Genomic DNA, 25,845 nt, shown 5'->3' on the forward strand with positions numbered 1-25,845 from the left:
TATTAAACATTTAAAAAATGTTTAATGTTACTAGAAACCGAAACAAAAAGCCGTATCTGACTGGCAAAAATTACACTCATCGGGTGTTGGGAGGAGGTAGAATATAAATTGGTAGAATATTTCTGGAAGGCAATTTGGCCATAACAAAATATGTCTACTGTTTAACTCAGCAATGACCAAACGCAGGTATGTGTAGGTACAAGGATATCCACTAGTGTTATATATATACAATGATAAAATACGGATAATTTTCTAAATGTACTTTTTGCCCCCTTCGGGTAGCCATCTTCTCTTCGGAGAGTGACCATTGCCTCTTTGCCCAGAAATATAGGAAATGCAGGAATGGTAAGCAAATTCTTAAGTGTTCTTAGCCAAAAGCAAATTAATTTTCATATAACAAAACATAAACTTCACTAAATTGACATTTCATTATTTTTTAAATTATTTCTGAATTTTAAAGGTGGCTGGGATGGAAAATGACCGATTCAGTAGGAGGTCAAGCAGCTGGTAAGTGTAATTTTATGGTTGCCCTTTGGGAACCACCTCCTGTTTTATAATTGACTGAAGTAAATGTTTGCAATAAGTAATAGAGTAACATTTGATTTACACAGAGTACATGCACAATAATTATAAAAATAGGTGTATAACCATGAAGTTTTGTAATGAAGCATAATGTGAATATGCCAACAAAAAATAGTACTTATAAATTGATAATGGCTACGGATATATTTAATTTGACAAGTGGCTATAATCATCTTTATTTAGGCGTATTTTGGGGTCAAAGCAGAGTGAACACCGTCCCTCATTACATCGATTTATTAGCACCTATTCCTGGGCAGATGCTGAAGAAGAAAAATGTGAACTAAAGTAGGTGAAGCTTGGTGTGTTTATTAACCTGATGTGAACTGGGAAATAGTGGGGATCACTTTTACTCTATGGAAATGAGATCGATGCTGCATCATCAAAAAGATAATTCATTAAGACTTTTATAAACTGTAGAGCATTCTATAAATGTTATTTGCAAATACATTCACTCTTTAGTACCTAAGGTTTGAGGTCTTGAGTTAGAGAAGACCCTTAAATTTGCCAGAATTGTGAAGATTATTTTTTTCCTGTATAGGTAATCTGGCCATCTGAGAGAAAGGTCAGTATAGAGCCACAGAAGTAAAATGTCCATCTACTTAGATTAAAAAACGAAACAAAACATGAATTATATATATGTATGTATAGCATATGGGCACATATGTAAATTATGTGCATTATATATACATCTATCTTCCCTTTATGTGTAAATGAACAGTAGGGGAAACGTAAAATGCTATATTGCTATATGTCTGTGTAGCAAGTTAAATAAAATCTTCTATAGCAAAAGGTAGACAGCTGAGGAGAAGGGACATGAAGAAATGCTGCCTCTAAGTCCTGCGTGAACATTGGACAAACTATTTAACCTTATTTGGTCTGTTTCCTCATCTGTAGAGATCTGACTGAAATGGCTTTATGTTCTTTTTATACATGTTTGTTGCCTGGCTACTCTGTGGTATATACTACATTCGATCCTAAGGGGTATAAAGAAGAGTAAGACATAGTGCCTACCCTCAGTTTTTTTGTTTTTTAAATAATCCTGGGAGTCTATTGCATATGTTGAAAGTTCTTTTCAGATTTAGAGCAAATGTAATGGAGTTTTCTTACCTGGGTGAAAAAAAATCAAGTTTTCTCCAAAAGATTACAATCTATCTTTTGTTTTTTTGTTAGTACAGTATGATTTCTACTGAGAAGTCTTTGCAAACAAAAAAACTGAAATCTTGAGAAACAAGAATCCAGGCATTTGGACCTTGTTTCCTTTAAACACTAAAACCACCTACACACATTCCCTATAGAAGTCCAACAAGAAAAGAAAAAAAGAAAAAAAAACTTTGAGAAACAGTTCCCTTTGGCAACAGTGAGGGCCTAACGAGCTTCTAATTTCAAAATTCAAATCTAACTAGGAACTTTTTAGTGAACATGATAATGAAACAAGTTTTGTTCAGGTTAAAGGAACTCCTGTAGATAGCAATTGGATTGAAAGTATTTAAAATAAAATCATACTATTTCTCAGTTCGTTAAATATTAATTGTAGCTAGCTTTGTACTGAACATATTTTTATAAACATTTTTATAAAAAGATTTATAAAATCTTTCAAAATTAAGATTTTTAAAGAAGAAATGGCATTTTGATGTTACTCCAGTTTAGCATAAAATCCACTGTTAATAGATTAATTATATGGTAGAAGGAGAAAATATTTTACTACATATTGAATAAAAAAATACGGAAGAAGAAATATTCACATTTGTTTTTAAAATTTTTTTTTTCAACGTTTATTTATTTTTGGGACAGAGAGAGACAGAGCATGAACGGGGGAGGGGCAGAGAGAGAGGGAGACACAGAATCGGAAACAGGCTCCAGGCTCTGAGCCATCAGCCCAGAGCCTGACGCGGGGCTCGAACTCACGGACCGCGAGATCGTGACCTGGCTGAAGTCGGACGCTTAACCGACTGCGCCACCCAGGCGCCCCCACACATTTGTTTTTTAAAGTATGAGTACACATACACAAACAGGGAAAGAAATCACAGATTAATAACACCGGTTAATTATGAGTGGTGATAATTGACTAATTTCTGCATGTTCTTTGTAAATTTCTCCTTTTGCTTTGGATAGTATCTCAACTTTCTACAACAAACATTTTCCTAAATATAGTAAGTTTTAAAAATTAAATTCCTATAAATGGTTAAAAACATAAATTTAGTGATTTGAATTTTAGAAATAGTTGTTTTGCTTTAGAAAAATATATATCTAAAGCCTCTTTAGTAGTACAATCTAGCAATATTTTATAAATAATCTGGTACATTATCCATAGTTTCAAACATTTTTAAAAATACTTATTTACAGAAGTAAAGATGACTCAGAACCATCTGGAGAAGAAACAGTAGAAAGGACAAGAAAGCCAAGTCTTTCTGAAAAGAGAAATAATCCATCAAAATGGGATGGCTCGTCAATGTAAGTTGTCTACTTGCTCATGATACCATTTTCGTAGAATGGGGAAAGATAAGGCAGGGTTAACAGTATTAATTTTAGTCAAAGTACTAAAAGACTTGTCAAATTGTTAAATTTAGGGTAAAAAAACAAATTTCGCATGGTGTACAGGAATTATGCCTGCATGTGTAAGAGTTCAGTGTTAGGAACTTGGCCCTGGAGTCAGATGGCCTAGGCAAGTTCATCCATTATTGAACACCAGTTTACCTAGAAGATAGGAATGATAATGGTAGCACCTGTGGCATTGTTTTGTTGTCATGATTAAATAACTAGCACATGTAAAATGCTAAGTGTAGTGTCTAACACAGTTAACTATTTTCAAAGACCTATGATATAATAACCTTTTCTTATGGGTGTTTCTAAAAATAGTTTAAATTTCAATATAGCAAAAGTCCAGGGTATGGTGAGAAGTATGTGACATAGGTATATACACACATATCATGCTCTACCCCAAAAATAACATTTTTGTTTCTACTGTAGGAATAGAAGTTGCCTTACTCAATTGAAAGAATGAGATAAATACTCAAATGTTCTTGTTAATAGTTAAGAAATGCTATGGTGATGATCTGAAAATTAGGTGTCTGTCTCAGGCATTATTTAACTCTACATCATTTCTCTAATTCTAAAAATTATTGGGGGTGGGGATGGGGGCAAATTATAGTACAAACCAAGACAGCAGGTCACATTAGGTAGCTTCTTACAAGGCAGTGTTGGTGGCAGATCAAGGATTTGATTGGCATTGTTGGCAAAAGGAGTGTTTCTAATAACACATTGTTGCTATTACCAAATACTGACTTTGTATTTTCCTTATAGTTATGACACAATAGCTTCCTGGGCAACAAATCTCAAGACTTCCATCAGAAAAGCTAATAAGGCACTCTGGCTTTCTGTTGCATTCATTGTACTGTTTGCAGCTCTGATGAGCTTCCTCACAGGACGATTTTTCCAGAAGTCTGTGGATGCTGCTCCCACACCAGATGGGGACTCCTGGATGTCTCTAGAACAAATCTTGTGGCCATTTACTAGACTCCAACACAATGGACCACCACCAGTGTGACCAGAGCACATCTCAATGTGTGTGTCTTCATTTTTAAAGTTTCAGTATCTGAACTTTGTAAATTAGTCATTTTTAGCTGGGAAATTATAGCATAGAACCAGAGGGTCTCAGAAGGACTGCAAGATATTTTACATTCCCTCTTTCTGTGATTTCCTCCCAAATAAAATATAATGGGGAGGAAGCCTACCTATGATCTTTTAATGAGCTTTTTGAGGCGATCTTACATGTTGTTTGTTAAAATTTATTGAAATAAAGAACCATTCAAATCTTCATACAGTGAAAACAAAGTATTCATGGGAAAAACAACCCCACTTTTTAAAAAATAACATTTGAGTATAAAATGCTGACTAGATTTTAATAACCTACTGGAAATATATCAACTCATTACATTTTATTGAATAACCTGATTTTTTTCTCCAAACTGCTTGATTCTTCATACTGAACAAAATTTACCATTGGGGATTAAGAGTAGCTGAGTAATCTCGTCGAGAGTAGCATATAGCATACAGAATCAATAAACTGGCATTTGGAGCTCCTAATTTTCTCCATTGCTTCTTTGGAAGCAAAATCCTTAACCAGGTGATACAGAGTAGAATGAAACTCTGTTTCTTCTTTAAGGGCTTCAGAGAATGTTTCACTGTTTTCATTGATTTTGAGTCTCTGTGCTCTGTCACCACTAAACATTAAAAGGGTCCAGTTAGGATCCTGAACAGGTTCTTCTTCAGTAAGGTGTTCCCTCAGCTAAAGAAAAAGAAAATTAGAGAAATCCATTAATAGTTCTTCTATTACGTATTTTAGCAGAGTGTAATTTGAACTAAGTCCCCCAACTTCCTAATGTAAAAGAAACATTCTTAGTGTCCCATTTCTTAAACCATGTGTTTATAGACCTTATCAAAATGTATTAATTCATTCAACAGAGATAATGTTGAAAGGCTATCATGTGCCAGGTATTATTCTAGGTTCTGGGGATATAACAAAGAAAGAAAACCAAACAAGTAGCAACTGCAACAATAAACGCTATCCTCAAGGAGTTTACATTCAAAATACACAAGTAAATATGGTGGCTCACTTATGCTAGAACATTCATCAGTCAGCATTTAGAATTTGATAAGATACCTTTGTTCTCAGGCAGTAAATGTGCCAGAAAGTTAAACTGGAGGCCTACCCATCTCTGAGGAAAACGTTTGTGAATCATAGATATATTCACATTAAAAGCTTCCATTTGTTCTTGTGTTGAGGTAAAGAGAGATAAGGACATTAGCCTAAAGTTAAGAGGGTTTGACACCATACTGGGCAATGAAGGCATGATCTTTACATAGTTCGGCTTTATATTTTTGACAAAATAAACAAAAGTGAAGTTTGAAAACTATTTTGGATGCTAATTTTTTTCACCTTTTCAAGAGGAGAAACTATGCTCTACATTCATTTAGCTTTTGAGTACCTTATCTTCTTTTGGGGGACAAAGTTTTATGGGTTTTTGCATACTCTACCTTAACTATAACTTTTTTTGAACTACATTCTACATTCCACTTGCTCCAACCAAATGCAAAAGCAGAACTTAGCAGGGCCAGTTGTCGATAAGCTTTAATTTCCACCAAGGGTTCCTGTCAATATAAAAACAAATACAATTGGTCATAGAGCTTCACAACAAGCCTCTCTTCCATCTTTGGCCTCCTACAGTCGCTTCTCAGTACAGAAAAATCCATTTAAAATGTAATATTAGATGACCGCCCGGTCAGGACAAGGCAATGGTGTTGCCTTTCAGAAGAGAAACCAAGGTCCAAACAATGACTGACAAGGGGTCTGATGTCCCGTCACATACACCCCATAATCTATCATCTCCTTTTCTTCTTCCTTTGCTTTTTTCACTTGGCCTAATTCCCCACCTTCAAGTTTTGCTTAGATCTTACCTTCTCATTGAGCGCCCCCTCCTCCAACACCGTTTGCCATCGTATGCTGCACTAGCCCCATGATTCCTGACCTGCACTTTTTTCCATAGCACTTAGCACCTTTTGACATACTAAACTATAAACATAAAAAGTAAGATGATTTTTGCTTTCCTCTGCTAGAATGTAAGCTCCACAATGGCAGGGACCTTTGTTTTATTCACTAATGGATCCTAAGCACCTATGACAATGCCTAGAATATAAGTGTTTAGAAAAAAAATTCTTGGATATTCTGCAATGACTAGTATACTACATTCAGCATTTGTAGAGTGGCAACTGAGTGCGTAAAGCCAAGGTGTTTTTTTTCTTGCACGTATGTACACTGTACTCATTTTCCAATGTTATAGGTCTACCTGTATTGTCATATCTGATATATGATAAACCTGTTCTTGAGTACAGAACTCTTCTGCCTAAAACATTTTTCCTGATTAGAACCTTCTTTGTCTTCATTTATATATCCAATTTATTAAATGTCTACTGATTTAAGGAAGACATTAAATCTAGAAGTGCTAGAAGAATGCTAGGTGATGAAAAAGCAGTCCCCATCCTCAAGGAGCACACAGTTTAACATGGAAGGATCTTATTTAACTAAAGCCTAATGGGTAACATGAAGCAGTATGCAGATGGGGAGCCTCTGCCAAGAAGCAGAAGGAAGTGGGTTCTGTATCAGTGCGTTTAATTTTGCCTGATTTGTCATGTTTGGGCAAATGTTGAGTCATTTCCTGTTTTAAGAAATCTTACATATGTCCAGCCTGGAAGAAGGAAGAAAACATACAAAATGCAGAACTGGCCAGCTGTGGACAATGCTCCATTTGTGATATGAAGATCATACTACAGGCTTACTCTTTTGGGAAAGATTATTACACTTGAGACAACCCTGGGTTTCTGGTCTTGCCCTTTATTCCCTCCTTTCTAACTATAATCCTGTACATGTGGATATAGAAAACCTGCAACATACCTTAAGATTTACGTAAAATTTAGGACTTGCTAACATTCTAACTGCCCATTACATTAAATCTGGAAAGATTTGTTCTTACCTTATGATTTATAACAACATAAAAATGAGAGTGTCCAGTAGGAAATATATTCAATCCAGTTTCTTTCAAAGCAAGAATAAAAGAAATAGGAGTCATCCATCTTCCTTCCAAAGTAGAGGAGTGTTTCTTGTTATCTACTTTGACTGATGCTAACATGCAGAGGTTTTCCTAATCTCAAGAAGAAGAAAGAAGCTGTTATGAATTATTACTTCGTTATTCCATTTCCAGACTTGACGTTCTTTATACCATTTGTTTTTTAGCCCTATATCATTCTGCATTGAGAAGAATGCAGGACAGCTATGTTTTAAGCCAGCTCCGAGCTTCGCCACAAAGTCTCCTTGTTACCTCACCCAATCGGTCAACCTTTTTTGGGCTTTATTTGAACAATCGAGGGACTAACGTCTCAGGTGTCCTCCCATCTTATAAGTTATGATCTAAGAACACTGATGATGGTCATATTGAATTACAATAGCCATTCGATAGCTATTCATGTTGCAACTTTTAAGGATACTTTTTTTTTTACACATATAAAACAACATAATGCAAAATTATCTGGTTTTAAAGTCTGCAAAGTGGCAATTTGAAGGTGTACAGAGTTCACATCTCTCTCTTCCAGTTTTGAGGAAGAAGTCTCTTGAGAGTGGATCAAAAACTCTCGAAGTCATATTACAACTGGGCTTGTAGCTTCATTAATTGGTCTATTTCTACTAACTTTAGGGTTCAAAATTGGATCTCATTTATTACATGTTATTACCGATCCAATTACTATTTCATTTAGAATTTTTGTTTTATTTTGTTTAGAAATTGTGGCTCGGTCAGTTAAGCACCTGACTCTTGATTTAGGCTCAGGTCATGGGTTTGAGCCCTGTGACCAGCTCCGCGCTGACAGTGCCTGCTTGGGATTCTCTCTCCCTCTCTCTCAAAATAAACTTTAATTAAACATTAGGAAAAAAGGTTAAAAAATTATGGGTCAAAGTATATTTTAAATATATTTATAAAAGACATTTCAAAATGTAAATCACCAACGATGGATTGCTTCGACATGCTGTCCTCAGAGAGGCTTACCTCTTTAATATGACTTACTATAACTGTGACTTACCTTAATTTGTATTTGTATCTCAGTAAATACCGTAGTCACAGTCAAAAGTACTTTATTCACATCAAGTGGTCTGAGTTCCCATGACTGGAATGGCATGTTAATATGAGTATCTTGAATCAAGGTAACAGGGCCAAAAGTTTCTAGGCTGAATGTTATAAGTCTTTCTTCTGATTGGTAAAGGACATTGCTGATGCCATCAGTCTGCCAGTGTTTACCTTCACAATAAGAAAGTCACAGATTCATTTTTTTCTACACAAAAATAAGATGAATGAAACCACCCAAATAACTGCAAATGTGTATAAATCTTTTACATTTAGAATAGAATCTCTACAAAAAGCCAACTTTCTGGGAGTTTCTTCTTGTCTACAGGATCAAGTCCAAACTCCTCAACATGGTATGTAACACCTTCAGAATGAAGACCCATGTTTCTAGCTTCATCCCTTGTACTTCCTTCACTTGTTTTTAGCTACACTTTTTTTTTTGTCTCTCTCCCAACAATATCATATACCTCTGAGCCTCTAAGCACATGCAGTTCTATCTTCCTAGAGCACTTAATCTTACAGAGAACCTTTCTTCATTTAAAACAAAACAAAACAAAACAAAACACAACACAACTTTAAAACTCACTTGTGGTAAGCATATAATTACTTTTAGTAAATACACCCAGTTGTGCAACCAGTACCACAATCCAGTTGACAACACTCTTATCCTCCCCATAAGATCTTTCTTGTCCATTTTATAGTTAATTACTCCCATTCTCACCTCCAGCCACAGGAAGTTTATTTACTTCCTGTCTCTAAAGATTTGCCTTTTCTGAACTTTTCATATAAATACAATCTTGTGATAGGTGGTCTTTTGTGTCTCTTACAACTCAATAATAAAACACAACCCAATTTAAAAATGGGCAAAATATTTGAATAAACGTTTCACCAAAGAACATCTATTAAAGGATAATAAACACATTAAAAAAGATGCTCAACGTTATCAGTTATTAGGGAAATACAAATTAAATCCCTGAAATACCACTTCATGCTCACTAGAATGATTAGAATCAGAAAGATAAATAATCACAAATGTTGGCAAGGATATGAAAAGTGGGAAACCTCATATAATGCTGGCAGGCATGTAAAATGGTACAGTTACTCTGAAAAACAATTTGACAGTTTCTTAAAAAGTTAAACCAATTTACCATTCAACCCAGCAATTCCATCCCTAGGTATATATTCAAGAAAAAGGAAAACCTACATCTACACAAACACTGGCATGTCAGTACCCTCTTAGTCTCTTGAGGCCCAGTTCAATATTCCATACCATGACAAGCCTTCCTTAATGCTCCAGGTGGACCCACTGTTCTTCTCCATAACACTTTTAGCTATTACAATAGTACCTTACTACATCGTATTTGTGGCTTTGCCTTGTCTGCCTCTCCTACAACTTTGAAAATTTCTAGAGGAAGAAACTATGTCTCCTTTATTCTATATTTCTTCTTGTGTAGCACAATTATGGAACACATGAGTCATTCCCTTCCTAGAATGCCCTCTCCATCTCCACATGGCTTTCTCCTCACATGGAGGGTTCCACTATTTTTGACTCTTAAATTCAATATGCCAAATCCAATTATATGGATAAAATAAGTTATTCATAATTCTTTTTGTTTTTACATTAACAAAATTACCTTGTACAGGCAAAAATTATGTCTGACCTCTAAACAAACTCCCCATATTTGTAGCATTTCCTGGAAAAAAGTTTCCCCACGGGAAGAATTATCAAAGTTGTATATTGCTATCTAATTAGTATAGTAAAAGTCAAATTTTACTTCCCTGAATCATATGGAGTAATTGCCTAATTCTAATTTAGTGTGAATAATTTTTAATGTCATAAATATTTAAGGAATATTCCATTAAAGGAAAAGTGAAACTTCTAAAGCAACATGAAGGGAAAAAATTACCTAACTGTTCATTTTGATATGTTTTATTATTTAATGTATTGACAGACATATACTGTTTTCAATACTGTTTATATTCTATTTCTAGAATATAAATACCGTGTGGCTACGTCTACACAACCAAAGTGTGGATTACTGTAGCAATCGTAAAAAAGTTTAAACTACATAATATTTATCCTTCTTGGCAGAGAAATTCCTAAATGCTCTCCTCCTATAACTGAATAGATTAACTAATAGCTCTGTGCCTTTGTGATCGTATCTGTTCCCAACCTGTCACCAAGTAAATACTTACACAAATAGATGAATGTAAATTAATTCACATTAAAAGCAAAGTTCTATACCTTTTATCCAGCAGCCTCAAAACTGCATACATTAATTCACAAGATCAAGACCTTTCAAAGTTTAGCCAGCCAACCCCAAATAAGGTATTTGTTAATGATCAGTGAATCATCAGCTTGTATTCTGCTGGTGCTTCTGATATTGTTGATATTTATTTCACATTTTGAATAAGCAATAATGTCCCATGGTTCAACAATCAAAAGTTATAAAGAGGCATAAAGTGGCTAGTTTTCCTCTGTCTCAGATTTCCCAATGGCCAATTTCCCATCTCCAATACTTGTTTGTAATAAGATTCGTAATTTATAAGTTATTAACATTAAAATAAATTTTAATCACCCTAATCTGAATTATATAGTCATTTCAAAAAATGTAGGTTTTTCATTTTTTTGTTTTCCATGTGTTGTACTATTTTGATATTTTTGGTTTTTTTTTAAAACATAATTACATGACTGTAACTGTTCAGAAATTATGGCAGATATAAATACTTCAAGAACTGTTACAAAATTCAATAAATAAACTCCAATCCCTGTTCATTTCCATCAAGAGCAAACAAAGACCCTAGAATTGCCATAGAAATGTGTAAGATTAGAAACTGGGAGTGTAGACACTGTATTTCCTGTTTTAAGGAGTCATGTTATACCACTTTTCATTACATAATTAACAGAATGAATTAAGGTATTGCTGTACCTTCAGCATCCCACCTTGCAACCATAGGATCCTCAAAAAAGATTACACTCTCCTGAACTTCAAGCGTGACCTCTATGGGTGGGAAAGCATTTTCTGTTTCAAAGTCTTCTGTACTTTCTGGAGGATATACATATTTCTGCAGTCCTTCTTTGAGTATCTTTTAAAAATGGCCCAAAATAACATCAAATTAGAAGCTGACTAGTAACAAAGATGTAAATATTGCTGAATAAGCTATATAGTTTGTTTTTTTTTAATATTTATTTTTTGAGAGACAGAGGCAGAGTGCAAACAGGGGAGGGGCAGAGAGAGCAAGAGGGAGACACAGAATCTGAAGCAGGCTCCAGGCTCTGAGCAGTCAGTGCAGAGCCTGATGTGGGGCTCCAACTCACAAACCATGAGATCATGACCTGAGCCAAAGTCAGACACTTAACTGACTGGGCCTCCCAGGTGGCCCGATATAGTTATTCTTAGTAAGTACTGAAGATTGGTCTCATTTCATTACAGACTAACAAAAAGTCACAACAAAGTTAAAAGATAATGGTTGAGGGAGAAAAAAATCACTAAATTTGAATTACAGAATTTAACCTATGCTAGGTTCTATGCTGGGACTTACTCATCATTTTATTCCTCCAAGTAATTCTACAAGACATATTTAATGGAGAAGATAACTGGGACTTAGAGAAATTACATAATTTGCCAAAGATTACAAAATCACTTCAAGGAGATGCCACAACTGAGAAACAGAGCTACAGGACCCCAAATCCCATATTCTAATACATTGGTTAGGGTGTATATGTGAAGAGAGAAAGGAGTATAAGCAAAGTTTGGGAAGTGTAGAAATGAATGGATAAAAGTAAATTAAAAATCATCAGGTAGGTACACCTTAAACAATGTAATATGTCAGTTACATCTCAATAAAGCTAGGGAAAGAAAGTAAATTAAACCAACAGCAGATTTCTCTGGGAGGAAGGAGGTTTGTTCATTATTTGAAGGTAGCAGAAAAGGATCTAGGGAAGAAGGGGTGGGGAAGATTAAGAATGGTACAAAATAGAGGAAAAAACTGGATGGGTAAAAATTCTAGACAAGGTGGGAGAGGACTGAAAAGAGACTTGAATGAAAGCAAGAAGACCTCTTTGTTGACAGAGAGAAAAACAAGTATAAAGGAGTATACTTCAGGCTCAAGGAGAAAATGTGGAATGGTGGTATCAGGATATCAACAAAATTCAAGAACAAATCCTTGAATAAATTCTTGAAAACCCCAACTCTGGCTGGGACCTTCCCATGGACAAAGAGGATTTTTTTTTTAATGTTTGAGAGAGAGCGTGTGCACATGGGGGTGGGGCAGAGAAAGAGGGAGAGAGAGAATCCCAAGCAGGCTTTATGCTGTCAGTGCAGGGCTCCGACCCAGGGCTTAAACTCATGACCATGAGATCATGACTGGAGCTGAAATAGAGAGTTGGACGCCTAACCAACTGGGCCACCCAGGAGCCCTCAATAAAGAGTTTTGAAGGCCTACCTTCACCAAAAGGATGTCTTTCTTGGACCCCCACCCCATTGTCTTTCAAGTATCCCTTAAGTAGGAAAAGCTGACTCAAATAGATTCTTCAAAGTAGCTACAGACCAGATTATCTCCCCCAGGTATGGTCTAATAACTGCATTCTCATTTGTGGGGAGAACGGAAAAGGAATAGCAATATCACCCCGAAGAGGGTAAAAATTAGTTTGGGGGCATGAAAAAATCATACTCTTTTAGGTGTAAAGCACAGCTATATGTATGGTACATGCACAAATATATTGTATACCTCTGGTATTAAAATTTCATGGGTGGGGGTGGTTAGGAAAAAAATGTCTACAAAGGCTCTTTAGAGGGGTGATAGTGGAAAAAAAAATAAAAACTGAGAAATACCACTCTAATATGGGAATGCACCAAGGTCCTTAATGGGTAGGGCTGTGTGTGAGAAATGCCTGGTAGTCTATGTACATGATGTGCTACAGAAGAGAGAGAAAGAGGTGGACAGACAGAGAAAAAGAAAGCTACGGGGATGAGGGAGGGAGGGGGAAAGAAAGGCTGGAGAGCAAGGAGGGAAGGAGGAGCGGGTTATGACAATATAACAGGGTTATTTGGGACACAAGCACCATGAAATAAAGTTAAAATAAACCAAGTCAATACCAAGGCAAGTGTTAGTAGTTATTAAAACGGGAAAAACTCCTTCAAAAATGATCTAACAACTGCTGTCATTAGCATCCTTACTAAAAGTGTGGAACATGCATCAGCAACGTTGGCATCACCTGGATATGTGCTTCTTAAACTTAAATGGGCATATGAATCACCCGAGGGTCTTCTTAAAATGCAGACTCAGTAGATCTGAGGCGAAGAACCAAATTATGCATTTTTAACAAGTTTCTAGGTGATGCTGATGCTGCTGGTTCATGGACCACACTTTATACATCAAGGATCCAGACCAGTGGTTCTCAAACTTCAAAGTGTGTTTTACTAAAACAGATTTCCGGGCTTCACCTCCAGACTTTCTGATTCAGTAAGACTAAAATGGGGCCCATGCATTTGTGTTTCTAGAAAATTCCCAGAATGATGCCAATGCTTCTGATCAAGGGACATGTTGGAAGCCACTGTAAAGTTAAATGATTACATGTGGCTGTCTTATCCTTACAATGAGAGTAGCAATAGAGCTGGTATGCACACAAAGCTGAAAATATTTACCACTTGGCCCTTTACAGAAAAAGTTTGCCAGCATCTTAAATAAACTATCATTATTAAGACCAAATTGGCACAATCTAAACGTAGTGCTATAGGTTTACAATTAACACGTATGATTTATAGTTTTAAAATTTGCATTATTTTAGAATCCTTTCCTTTAGTATCTGATTCAAATTTTATAAATTCAAGACAGTTTAAAATTAGTTTTTTTCCCTTATGCTTGCTTAATAGGGTTAAACTTCATTAGCTGTTAGATCATTTAAGATAAAAGTGTGAGAAATTATTTCACTCATAAATTTGATTTGAAATCAACCTACTTCCACAATCATCCAGCCTTTCATTGGTTTACACTGTGGTGGAAGTTCGAAAATATCCAAGTGGTACACTCCACCCAGGGTTGTGAATTGGCATAAATCAACCTCATTGTCTTCACAGAAACATGGCTTTTCATTAGCATTCTCTATCAGCAACAACTGTGCTAAAATTAACCAGATTAATTCAGTTTCTAAACAGATCATAACATTTTGGTATTAGGAGGGAAAGGAAAAAATTCCGATGCTGGAAACGAAGTTTTTATTTGGCTACTAAAACTTCAAAAAGTGGTTAATTCAAAACTATTCACAAAGCTAACTTTCAAAGTGGGAATAGGCATGTATAATGGTTAAGATACAGAGGAGGGCTCCATTTATATTTTATATGCCAACATTTTAAGAATTTGTATATAATAAACATGTTACTATTAACATAACTTTAAAAATATATTGTAGAGGAGGAAAAATAATTTTCCCTCTACTCTTCTGAGTTCTCAGCTGAAACCTCTAGAACAAAGACAGATTAACAAGAGAAAAAAAAACATTCATTTATTAATATGTATACCTCCTGTATATATGGGAGATACCCAGGGAAAAATGAGTAACCTACAGAGGTGGCTCAGAATTCTGGCTTATAGAGCATCTGCAGCCAAGAACAACAAATTTGTGGAGAAATGACAAGCTAAAGGAAAGCTTTAGGTTTTAGGTTTTCTGAGTTTTAGGTTTCTGAGGATAGAGGAAAGGACTAGTTAGTAAAGTTTGTTATGTAGATTCCTCTGGTCCCCTTTCCAGGCTGATAGGGTCTGAAGTTTTCTCTGGGGGTTAACCATTGTTCTTCCTGGAAGAGGGAAGAAGGGACACCTTTGAAAATTTATGTCCTGGTTTGAGGCAGATAGGGTGAGGGTAAGAAGCTTTTCTTGCAACTGCATCTTTTCAGTTTCTCTCAACTCAAAATATCCTTATGCTGAAATGACATATTTTGAGGTGACATATTCTGTTACCTTCATCGTAAAATATCAAAAAGTGGCTTAACACAACATTTGATAACTGATAAATGTCTTAAAACAGGACATTATGGGGCTAAAAATCTGAAAGAAGAAAATAAAATGGTAAAAAAAAATTTTGGTACATATACTAAAGCTAATTTTTTTTCAACAAAAATAAGCCCAGCTCATAAAAAAAAGGGGGGGGGGGCACAGAGGCTTAAAAGTGAAAAAAACCGTATTGGCTAATCCCTTCTGTTTAGATATTTTACAGGGAAATTCTATAATTCCATAATTCTCAGTGCAAAATCAAGGGAATATTTTAAGTCACATGTCACGAGGACCATTCCCACCTGTCACCCAAAATCTTTCAATGTAGTACAATGGATAAGAAAGGGAAATCAGATCACTTATAAGTGGTGGATCTGATTCCACCCTTAACTAGCTGTATGACCTTATTGCAAGATATGCTAATTAACATGTCTTCTCTCCCCTTCCTCTACAAAAGAGATATTAGTGTCTAACTTATTGAATTGGGGGAATTTGTGAGTTAATACATGTAAAAAGTGTAGAACTCGTACCAGACACCCAGTAAAACTTAGGAACTGTTAGTCTTATTATTTATCATTACAGTTTTCCTCTCTCATAAAAGGAAGCATACTGAGGACTCACTGAATTTAATCCGTGGAGATCAAGCACTGATAATGAATGACAATATGCAAAGCAAATTCCACTTAAGCAATTGCTTTTTCCCCCTTGTATAACTTCAATAAAATGCAGACTTAAAAATTTTAAATGTATCTAATCATCCATTTACATAAAAAGAAACAAAGAATACTGTATCCAAATTTAAACATTTAGGATATATATTATTTGGGGATCACCATGTAGAAAACCTCAGTATTATTGACAGATATTCACAAATTGACTATAGTATCCTATCTCTAACAGGAAAACTACCTCCTCAGGGTTATAGAAAAGTTATAAAGATATAAAACTATTTGGCTGCTGAAAAAAAAGCGTGTTGGAAGAAGTGAAGTAGACAAGAAGCCCATTATGAAAAATATGCAAAAAAACCTATCAAAAATGAATTCCTTAGAAGTTACTGGGAAGTGATGCACATAAATCTCAAACTAAAATATTTGCAAATTAGATATCACTATCATTTTGATATTTTTAACTAGCTCCAATTGCTATTTTCCAAGATAAAATTTAATATAAAAGTGTTGAGCAATTTATGGTTGTGTGTGTGTGTGTTTGTGAATATTCATCACAACATGGTTTGTAATAATGAAAAATTAGAAATAAAATTACTATCAATAAAGATTTAAATAACATTCAATTACTGGATGGAATTATATAGCTACTAAAAAAGTAAGGTTATTAATGTGTTCTGACTTAGGATAGTGTTGAGTATCATTCACTTAAGAAGAATAGATATTATGTTCTTTGTATGGAGAACGTTCTATAACATAACAAATATTATTGATAAAAAAGTAATTTTCAAGCATTTGTATGACATTTCATGGTTTCATTAAAAATCAAAAGAGAGGTATAGAGAGAAGAAATACAAATAGGAGAAATTTTTATTAATCTTAGTTATTTCAGAAGAGGGATTATGAAGGATTTTCACTTCAAACATATTTCTGCAACATCTGAATTTTTTAATAATGACCCTGCATTTCACTTGTAAGCAGACAAATCCCAATAAAGTTAAATTCTAAAAATATAATTTAGAATACCTGCGAAAACTGCCTCACTTAATAACTTCATCTCCAGTTTACATTTTGTGGCTTCAGATTCTTCCTGGACAAAACTCTATGGAAAACACAAGGACAGATGGGTATGATCGTCAGTGTCTGCTTCAGCCCAGATTCACTCTTCACTCTCTTTCTGCTCCAGTTCCCACTCCAGAGGCCTGCCACCTTAATTCTAGGGCCCTGAACTGACACTTGCTCTGGCATAAAAACTGGACTTAACGACAATAATTTAAAAATCAGTTAAAATCGAAGCACATCTCCATAGAACCTCATGAGGGCAGGAATTAGCCTGCTCAGATTCTCTGATGACAACCCTCAACTATAAAATAGACTAGGAGGCAATGCAAGCTATGAAGTATTATTTATATTTGTATTTTGATTTTAGCCAAGTTTTAGATTTTGTTTGATCTTGGCAATCAGCTCTCTGATAGAGTAATTCCAAAGTCTGTGTTTGGGTAAGCCTCTCAAGGAAACCAAAGACACCATGCACCAAGTAATGTAAAAGATACTATAGCATAGTAAAATGAATACTACAATAGGAAGACATAAAATCTAGAATGTATATCTAAATCTGCCACTAACTTAGTTTCGCAACCTTGAGCAAGACATTTAACCATTTGGGGCCTCAAATTCCTGCTCTAACAACATATTTGGTGCTTAACTGTGTGCCAGACACACAACACACCTTGCAAACAACCCTGAGAGGTGAGTATTATCTTCATTTTACAAAGAAAGAAAACCAAAGCTTAGGAAAACAACTGTTCTAAGAGTCAAATAAAATAATAGAAGTAAAGAATTTTGTACACAGTAAAGCACTAGAAAAATGCAGTGTTGTTATTGTAAAAAAAATATATATATATGGCATACATATATGTATATATATGTATATGTATATACATATATATACATATATGTATATGTATATATGTATATACATATGTATATATATGTATATGTACATGTATATATATGTATATGTATATATATGTATATGTATATATGTATATATGTGAATCTATCTATCTATCTATATATACACATATGGTATGTGTGTGCTAATATTTGCGAACTGGATGATATCCAGCAAACTTCATTTGACCCAAAATAGCATCTGTACTTCTAGAGCAATAGAAAAACCTTGTACCCAAATTCTAGTCAGAAGCTTAAAGCTAGTTAATCCCATCATGCCTCTCATCCTCAACCATCATACAAAGCCAAGCCCCCCTTAGTAAATTATCCTTTCCCTTATTGTCAGTGTATTGCTTTGTGTCTTCCTCTTGACCAGTTTCAACACTATGGCATTCTCTGCCAACCCTTTCCATTGCACCTCTGAAACTTCTCATTTACTAACTCACCCTTCAAAGAATTTTAATAGAGTGCCTAAATTGTACAGGCATTGTCAGACACTAGGAATAAACAACAAAAAAGACAAGGTCCCTGACTCAAGACGCTCCCAGTCTATTAAGGAAAACAGGTAAACAAATAGTTATAATACAGCTTTGTGGGTGTTGTACTAAAAGGTCAGGGGGTCCACATAAGAGTACAAGGGAAGAACAATCAGTTCTGTGAGCAAAATATCTCTTGGATGGGTGAAGAGAGGAAATACTATCCAAAGGTGGTAAAATTTGAACTAAATCTTGAAAGATAATTAAGTCTTCCCAAAAAATGGTGGGAGAGAATTCCAAGCATGAGTGAAGGCAGAAAGGCATGAAGCAAAACAGAGTTTCAAGCACCCCAAGTAATCAGGTGAGGTTGGGGTGAGACATGCTAAGTGAGTGTAAGATGTGAAGCTGGAGAGATGCAGAGGCCAGAGTGTAGAGTTTAGATGCCACTCTAAAGACAAGAATTTCTCCTATGGGTAAAAGAGAGCCCACAAAAGACTTAGCAGGAAAGTGACATGAAGAAATTTTCATTTGGAGAGACTATTCTGGTGGTCAGCTGATGAATGCACTGTTTAGTGAAGAGTGAGAGGATCAGAGCCTAACTAAAGGTAGAAGTAATCGGAGTCATCAGAAGGAGCATGTATGAGAGATGACACAGAGGTAAAATCAACATAACTTGGATGGTGACTTGATATAGAAGGCAAAGGACAGGTGAAGACTGATTTCCGGGTGTCTGGCTTAGGTAATAAGGTGGACGGTGATATGATTATCAGGAAAAGACAAGGAGGAAGGACAGGTTTGGGGGAAACATAATGAATTCAATTGTGGATATGTTGAATTTGAGGTGTCCATAGATATCCAGGTGGCTTTGGACATTATCTGCCATTAAAAAGCCAGATGCATTTCCTTCTTACAGGAAGGATTATGATCATTAAAAATACCAAAGGTATGAGGCCAATAAGCAAGTCAGGCTTTCCAATTTACATCTTCAAAAAGTTGAGAATTCTTCAGAGTTTAGACCAAATTGGTTTCCAACCTTGTAGGAAAACTAAGAATTTAGATTTCTCGACACAACTTTCCCCTTGATAACCACAATACTGTAGCATGCAACAATAGGAATTTATCAGCTTTTCAATGAGACCTTGGCTTAACAGATACAGGAAATGACTTATAATATGGGAAGAACTTCATAGAACACTAGCAAAGTATTTTTCACTGCAACTTGATAAATGTGCAGATACTGTAATATGGAAATCTTTTTTAATATATATGTGATTTGAGTTTAATATAAAACAGTCTGATCATGAATAAGATCAGTGGAAACAGAATAGAGATTCCAGAAACAGATCTCATGATCCACTTGGGAATTTAGCATTTGGCATTTCAGATCAATAGGAAAAGCCTAGGTTCATATGGTACATGTTTTGAGACAGTTGGCTAAGATCTGAAGTAAAAGAAATTTAGATTCTTTTCACTTGACACTAAAATAAATTCCAGATGGATAAAAGATTTAAATGTAAAAACATAACTAACCCAATCAATAGCCACAAAAATCATAAAATTACTTGAAGAGAACATAGGAGACTGATATCAACAATTGTCAGTGAAGTAGATGATTTTGATATTGCACATCTCCAAAACATCAGCACTGAATACAAATTTGATAGACTGTCTAGAATTCTGTTGTCCCTCAAAATAGTATCTATGAGAAGAAAGTTCATTGACCTGAAATCCAATTTTTTCATCAAAAAGTGATTTAAATTAGAGCTTTAGAATAAGTTGTTGGAATTGGTTCTTCACCAGCAATTAATGATGAATTTTGAAAATACAGCATCATTTGTTTCATTTTGTCTAGAAGCGAAGGCTGATTATCCTGAGTTTGCTGAGTTTATTCCTGTGGCTTTAATACCATCTGTAGGTCAATGGTTTCAAAACTTATGCTAGTGACACTCTTCAGGCCACCATCTGTGTACTACTCAACTCTAGAAGTGCAGTGCTCAACCTGCATGAGACATGGCAGCTGTGTCTGACTTTCCTCAGAACTCCAGGTTCACATCTGCCTACCTGACATTTCCATTTGTGTGTCCCCAAAAGTACCATTCCCAAAATAAAACTCTTGTGTCACTGTCACTCTCAACAAGTTCAGCCCATTACTGTGCATCTCAGTAAATTGCACTACCATCTGCCTAGTTTCCCCAAATAAGAATTCAGCAGGATTGTTTATTTTACCTCCAAAACATATCCCAAACATATCCACCTTTCCACGTCTCTTACCACCACCTTCAACCAAGCACCATTACCTCTCATGTCTCCCCAGTGCTATTTAACCAGATGCTGGGCTTCTACTCTGGCCCCTCACAACAGTAGCCAGGATAACCTTTCAGAGCTAAAAATCAGATCATGCCACTCTCCCACTTACAACTCTTTAATGTTTTCCCATTGCATTTACAATAAAATCTTAACTTCTTACTCATGGTCTGTAAAGCCCTGCCTTCCTCTCTGAGGTCATCACATGCCACTTTCCTCCTTGCCACCATACGTCAGACCACTGGCCTTCTTCCTGGTACTCATTTCTGTCTTACAGCCTTTGTAGTAATTGTACTCTCTGACTAGAATATTTTTACCTTATCACAGAACTGATTCCTTCTAGTCTTTCTCAGCTTTAATAACTCATCATGTAAGCCTTCCCTAACGACCCAATCTTTCCTAACCTCCCAATGGGAATCACCATCAGTCACTCCCATAATCCTGTTTAATTCTGTGCCTGATGTTTATTACTATCTGCTGTTTTCCAGTTTTGATTATTTATTGTTGGTTTCTCGTGACTTGTATATAAATCATGAGAGCAGGAATCACACTGGTTCCTTTCACCACTGTCCTCTGAGGGCCAGAACAGCACCAGCATATGTAGATAGGCATTCAATAAATATTTGTTGAGTAAAGACATAAGCACCAGTTCCAGAGTATGACCATGAAAAGGGGTTGCTGAAGTAAATTTGTGGGAAGCTGAAGGCTGTGGAATGTTAATGCTCTATTTTTTACATGGGTTATTCTCATGAACTTTAAATTTATCCATGATGATACCAAGAAATCTCTAAGGATATTTCATGTCTTCATGCTTTCCCCCATAACCAGAATAATTTCCTTCTCCTCTAAACTCCTCTGTGCCTATCAAAAGATTTAGGGCAAATGTAACCTCATCAGAGAAGACTTTCATTCTACTCAAAATATTTTTCTTTTGGATTAAATTTGATCTCTTAACTCCCATCCATAATCTCTCTTGTTGCACATATGAGAATACATGGCAACCGTTACTCTCCTCCTCCACAAGATTGTTACTAGCTCATTAAAAAAAATGATCATGTTGAATTTCTTATGGAAGGTACCACTTAGTAAATGTTTTTACATATATATCTCCTACTTATGTTAAATCTTGTATCTGTTTAGAGTATCTTAAAGACAAAGACCATTTTTAACTTGAACCTCACAAAGTTCAAAGATACCCTTTAGATCCCTAAAACATTTCTGAAAGTGATTATCATTCTAAAAAAACAAAATATCTCATATATGTGTAACATTTAAAATAGGCATTTATAAAAATTTTGTAAGATATATAAATTGGGAAGACAATATTACCCACTACCTATAATTTTAATATATTATCATTATTACACATTTAAATTAACTAAAATATGGTATTAAGAGCCCTCTAGTGGCAAAGTTCTTAATAGACCTATGAAAAAAGAATTTGGATCTTCTAAATCTAAGAGATTTAATTTTTTTTTTTAATTCTTTTAATGTTTTTTTTTTTTTTTGAGAGAGAGAGAGAGAAACAGAGCGCAAGTAGGGGTGGGGCAGAGAGAGAGACACACACAGAATCTGAAGCAGCCTCCATCCAGGCTTTGAGCTGTCACTGACCTGGGGCTCAAACCCACAAGCTGTGAGATCGTGACCTGAGCTGAAATCAGATGCTTAACTGATTGAGCCACCCAGGTACCCCTAAGGGATTTAATTTTCTAACAAGGTACTAAATACTTAACTTGTGATCACAAATGACACACAATTCAGGTATTTTGGGTAATAAATTCCTGCATTATTACACTAATAATTTACCTTGCAATCAGCTTCTAAATTCATTAAAAAGATACGGGAAATATATTTATATTAAAATATGCCAACCTAAAATTTTAAAGGTAAATTGTTTACCCTAAATTAAAAAAAAAAAGTTGTAAAAATAACGAAATCTCTTCCTCTAAAACCAAAACAGTAAGTTTGCCTATTGATGTTGCAGGTAGTCCCTAATTTACACATATTCTTACATAAACACAGATACATAGATACATACAAGTTAAATTTCATGAATTTACATGCCAGTTTAAAAAATTTAGAACATACTAGCCACACAAAGAAAAGTGTTGTGAATGACATTTAGGGTTATGACGGTCCCTATACTGCTGTGATTATCAAGGAATACAAACCTACCTGCCCTCCATAAATATTGCTTCAAATTCACTCTGAGTTCCAACTGGACTGCAAGGGGGCACGCTTCCTGAGGTGCTGTGGTGATGGAAGTGAAACCTTCTTATCACCACTTGTATTATGTCAGATCATTACAGGGATCAGAGATGCTGAGGAGAGGGTCCCAAGAATCTCTAGTGACAAGTGTGCATTTAACCATCCATTCATTCACTTATTTCTTCATTTATTCAATGAACATTTATTGAGCCCCTATCCTGTCTATATAAGAGGTTCTGTGCTTATGGTAAATACAAACTGTCAAGATATTCTTGTCCTCAAGATCATAATTTACCCTTTAAGGTAAGAATTCTAATAATCAGACATAATAAGAATGGAGTAGAGACATCTAATTTAGCCTGAAGGGGAAAACCTTGTGGAGGTAAAATTTAAGGTAAGTTTTTAAAGATCAGGAACAGGTAGGTGAAGTGGATGAGGAAGATGAGTGGAAGAGAATTTCACAATGATAAAATAGCAAATGGGGCATCATCACAGAGGCTTATGAATTTTCTCCCTTTAAAACCAAACAGAAATACACGGTTTCATTTTTTCTAGTGGGAAAGTAATGTGTGTTCAGTACTTGCTTACTGGAAATTCAAATAACACAGAAGTGTAAAGAAAATAAAATATCACCGATAACAGCACCATCTGACCTTTCTCACACTCCCCATTATTGGGTGACTAGGCTTCCAGATTCTTTTCAATGAATTAACAAATAAAATCCTCCCCACTCACAAAAATCAGAATCCTATTGCAACTATGGTTTTTTAACTTGAATAAATATCTTAATAATACATTTGAGGTATCTTTCCACATAAAAGTAGGATAGGTTCTAGTTCAAGATGGTGATGTAGGAGAATCCTGAACCCACTTCCTCCCACAGATACATCAAAACTACAGCTATATATGAAAGCTTCCTCTGGGACTGGGGGGATGCCCAAAACTAGCTGAGTGACTCCTACACATTGGCTGAATGAGGAAAAAAACCCACATCAAAGTGGGTAGAAAAGGCTGAGACATAATCTTTCCAGGAATGCCACCTCCATGCAGTGACCCACAATCAGGAGGGAATGCATAAATGCCATCGTCTCCTTGAGGACTGAAGTATTGAACCCCAATTCTTGCACCATAACTTTTAACGCCACAGATTGCACCCACATCTGGCACTTGAGAGACCAGCCCCTGAAACACCTACCTCTGACAGCTAGCGTTCATAAGACCCACGAAGCTATAGCAAACTGAGTAACAGTTAAAAGGAACTTGTGTGGGGACTTACCAGCCCCAGGGCCCAGTGCAGAAGCAGCTGACTGAAAATCACCCAGGCTTTCTATGAAAGAGGCTTATTTGCTTATCTTAAAGCACAGGCCTGAGGGCAATGCATCTAATTTAACATACATCTAGGGGCCTACTGAATTACTCTTCAGAAACACAGGCCATTGGGCACCATCTCTGTGCCCTCTGCCTAGCTATCTAGCTCCACGTTCTAGTATCTCCCAGAAAGGAACCTGTAACCTTTTTCTGTGTGTGATTTTTGCAGCTGCCACCCAGGGGACACCTCTAGATTGCCTGGCTCTGGTTACCAGTAGGGCTTACACACAAGGGTCCCACAAGACTATAACAAATGGAGAAAGCGTTCTTAACTAGCTACTATCCCCAGGGCATAGCAGAGAGCCAACAAACCCAGGAGCTTAGTCTTTTGTGAAAGAGGCCTATTAGCTTATCTTCATAGCTGTGGCCTGAGGGGCAGGCTTCTAATTAAACACACATCTTAGGGCCAACTGTAATCTTCCCCAGCAACTGCAGAGGGTAGTCTCTCTCTACTTTGTCTCCACTGCACTTGGCTTACTCTACTGCACCCTAGAACACCAGTATTTACCAGAGAGCTTGTACACAAGCCTGGTGCCCTATATTTTGCATTTGGTGCCCTGGGTTTTGTGTCTGCTGCCCAGGGGGTGCCCCTTGATCATCTGGGTCTGGTGGTGAAAGGGGCTTGTATTCATGAGTATAAGGAAACATTGCAAAGAAAAAAATAGTTCTTAACTGGCTACCACCCCAGGGCTCAGCTCAGAGGGAACAGACAAAAATACCCTTCTCCCAGTATTCCACTGAAAGGTGTATATTTGCATACTTTAAAAAGCCGCAGCCTGAAGGCCTGGCTTTCAATTAGCCTGAACCTAAGTGCTGACTGAGACTCTCTCCTTTGGGAAACTGATAAGTCTTGGCACATCCTCAACTACTGAGAGCCACTAAAACTAAAGTTGGCTGCTTGGACAATCACAAAAGATGCAGAGACAACCAGGAGCTAGGGCAGGCTTGAATGAAACATTTTATCTGCTACATGAGGACACTCCAAGATGGGGAGAGGTGGCTGTTCAATGCATAGAAACCAACAATGAGATGCAAGGAAAATGAAGAAACAAAGGAGTATATTCCAAAGGAAAGAACAAGATAAAACCTCAGAAAAGACCTTAATGAAATGGAGATAAGTGGCTTATCTGATAAAGGTTCAAAATAATGGTCATAAAGATGCTCACCAAGCTTTTGAGCTTCTGAGAAGAATGGATGAACAAAGTGAGAATTTCAACCAAGGGACAGAAAATATGAGAGTGTCGAACAGAAATCACAGAGCTGAAGAATACAATAAGTGAATTGTATTCACAGTGGAATTCACCCAATCAGAGCAGAAAAAAGAGAGGGAGACAAAGTGGAGATAGCTTCAGAGACTTATGGACATGACACAGACCAACATTTACATTATAGGGGTCCCAGAAGGAGAAAAATGAAGTGGGTAGAAACATATTTGAAGGAATAATGGCTGAAAACTTCCCTACTCTAGGAAAGGAAACAGACATCCAGATTCAGGAAGCCTACAGAGTTCCAAAAGAGATGAACCCAAAGAGACCCATACTAAGACACATTATAATTAAAGTGTCAAATGTAAAAGACAAGGAGAGAACCTGAAAAGCAACAAGAGAAAAATATTTCATTACATACAAGGTA

At 36.0% G+C, this 25,845-nt stretch overlaps 2 protein-coding genes across 9 annotated transcripts in view; one reads left to right on the forward strand and one right to left on the reverse strand.

Moving 5' to 3' along the window:
- Positions 1 to 5,495, forward strand: part of IRAG2 (inositol 1,4,5-triphosphate receptor associated 2) — a 134,315-nt gene extending 128,820 nt beyond the window's left edge. The window contains exons 35-39 of one of the 2 annotated variants that reach the window (XM_047866803.1): positions 283 to 345; positions 461 to 507; positions 766 to 867; positions 2,926 to 3,033; positions 3,883 to 5,495. In XM_047866803.1, coding sequence (XP_047722759.1) covers positions 283 to 345; positions 461 to 507; positions 766 to 867; positions 2,926 to 3,033; positions 3,883 to 4,126 — 564 coding nt within the window. In that variant the 3' untranslated portion in view covers positions 4,127 to 5,495. The remainder of the gene's footprint in view (positions 1 to 282; positions 346 to 460; positions 508 to 765; positions 868 to 2,925; positions 3,034 to 3,882) is intronic. The other variant, XM_047866802.1, reaches the window with a different exon arrangement.
- Positions 4,499 to 25,845, reverse strand: part of DNAI7 (dynein axonemal intermediate chain 7) — a 70,767-nt gene continuing 49,420 nt past the window's right edge. For 6 of the 7 annotated variants that reach the window (XM_047866797.1, XM_047866796.1, XM_047866795.1 and 3 more), the window contains 7 exons: positions 16,931 to 17,006; positions 14,212 to 14,372; positions 11,180 to 11,336; positions 8,209 to 8,423; positions 7,110 to 7,277; positions 5,617 to 5,730; positions 4,499 to 4,867 (listed from right to left, as the gene is read on the reverse strand). In XM_047866797.1, coding sequence (XP_047722753.1) covers positions 4,589 to 4,867; positions 5,617 to 5,730; positions 7,110 to 7,277; positions 8,209 to 8,423; positions 11,180 to 11,336; positions 14,212 to 14,372; positions 16,931 to 17,006 — 1,170 coding nt within the window. In that variant the 3' untranslated portion in view covers positions 4,499 to 4,588. The remainder of the gene's footprint in view (positions 4,868 to 5,616; positions 5,731 to 7,109; positions 7,278 to 8,208; positions 8,424 to 11,179; positions 11,337 to 14,211; positions 14,373 to 16,930; positions 17,007 to 25,845) is intronic. The other variant, XM_047866800.1, reaches the window with a different exon arrangement.

Source organism: Prionailurus viverrinus, chromosome B4 (assembly GCF_022837055.1).
Source record: "Prionailurus viverrinus isolate Anna chromosome B4, UM_Priviv_1.0, whole genome shotgun sequence".
Lineage (NCBI taxonomy): Eukaryota > Metazoa > Chordata > Mammalia > Carnivora > Felidae > Prionailurus > Prionailurus viverrinus.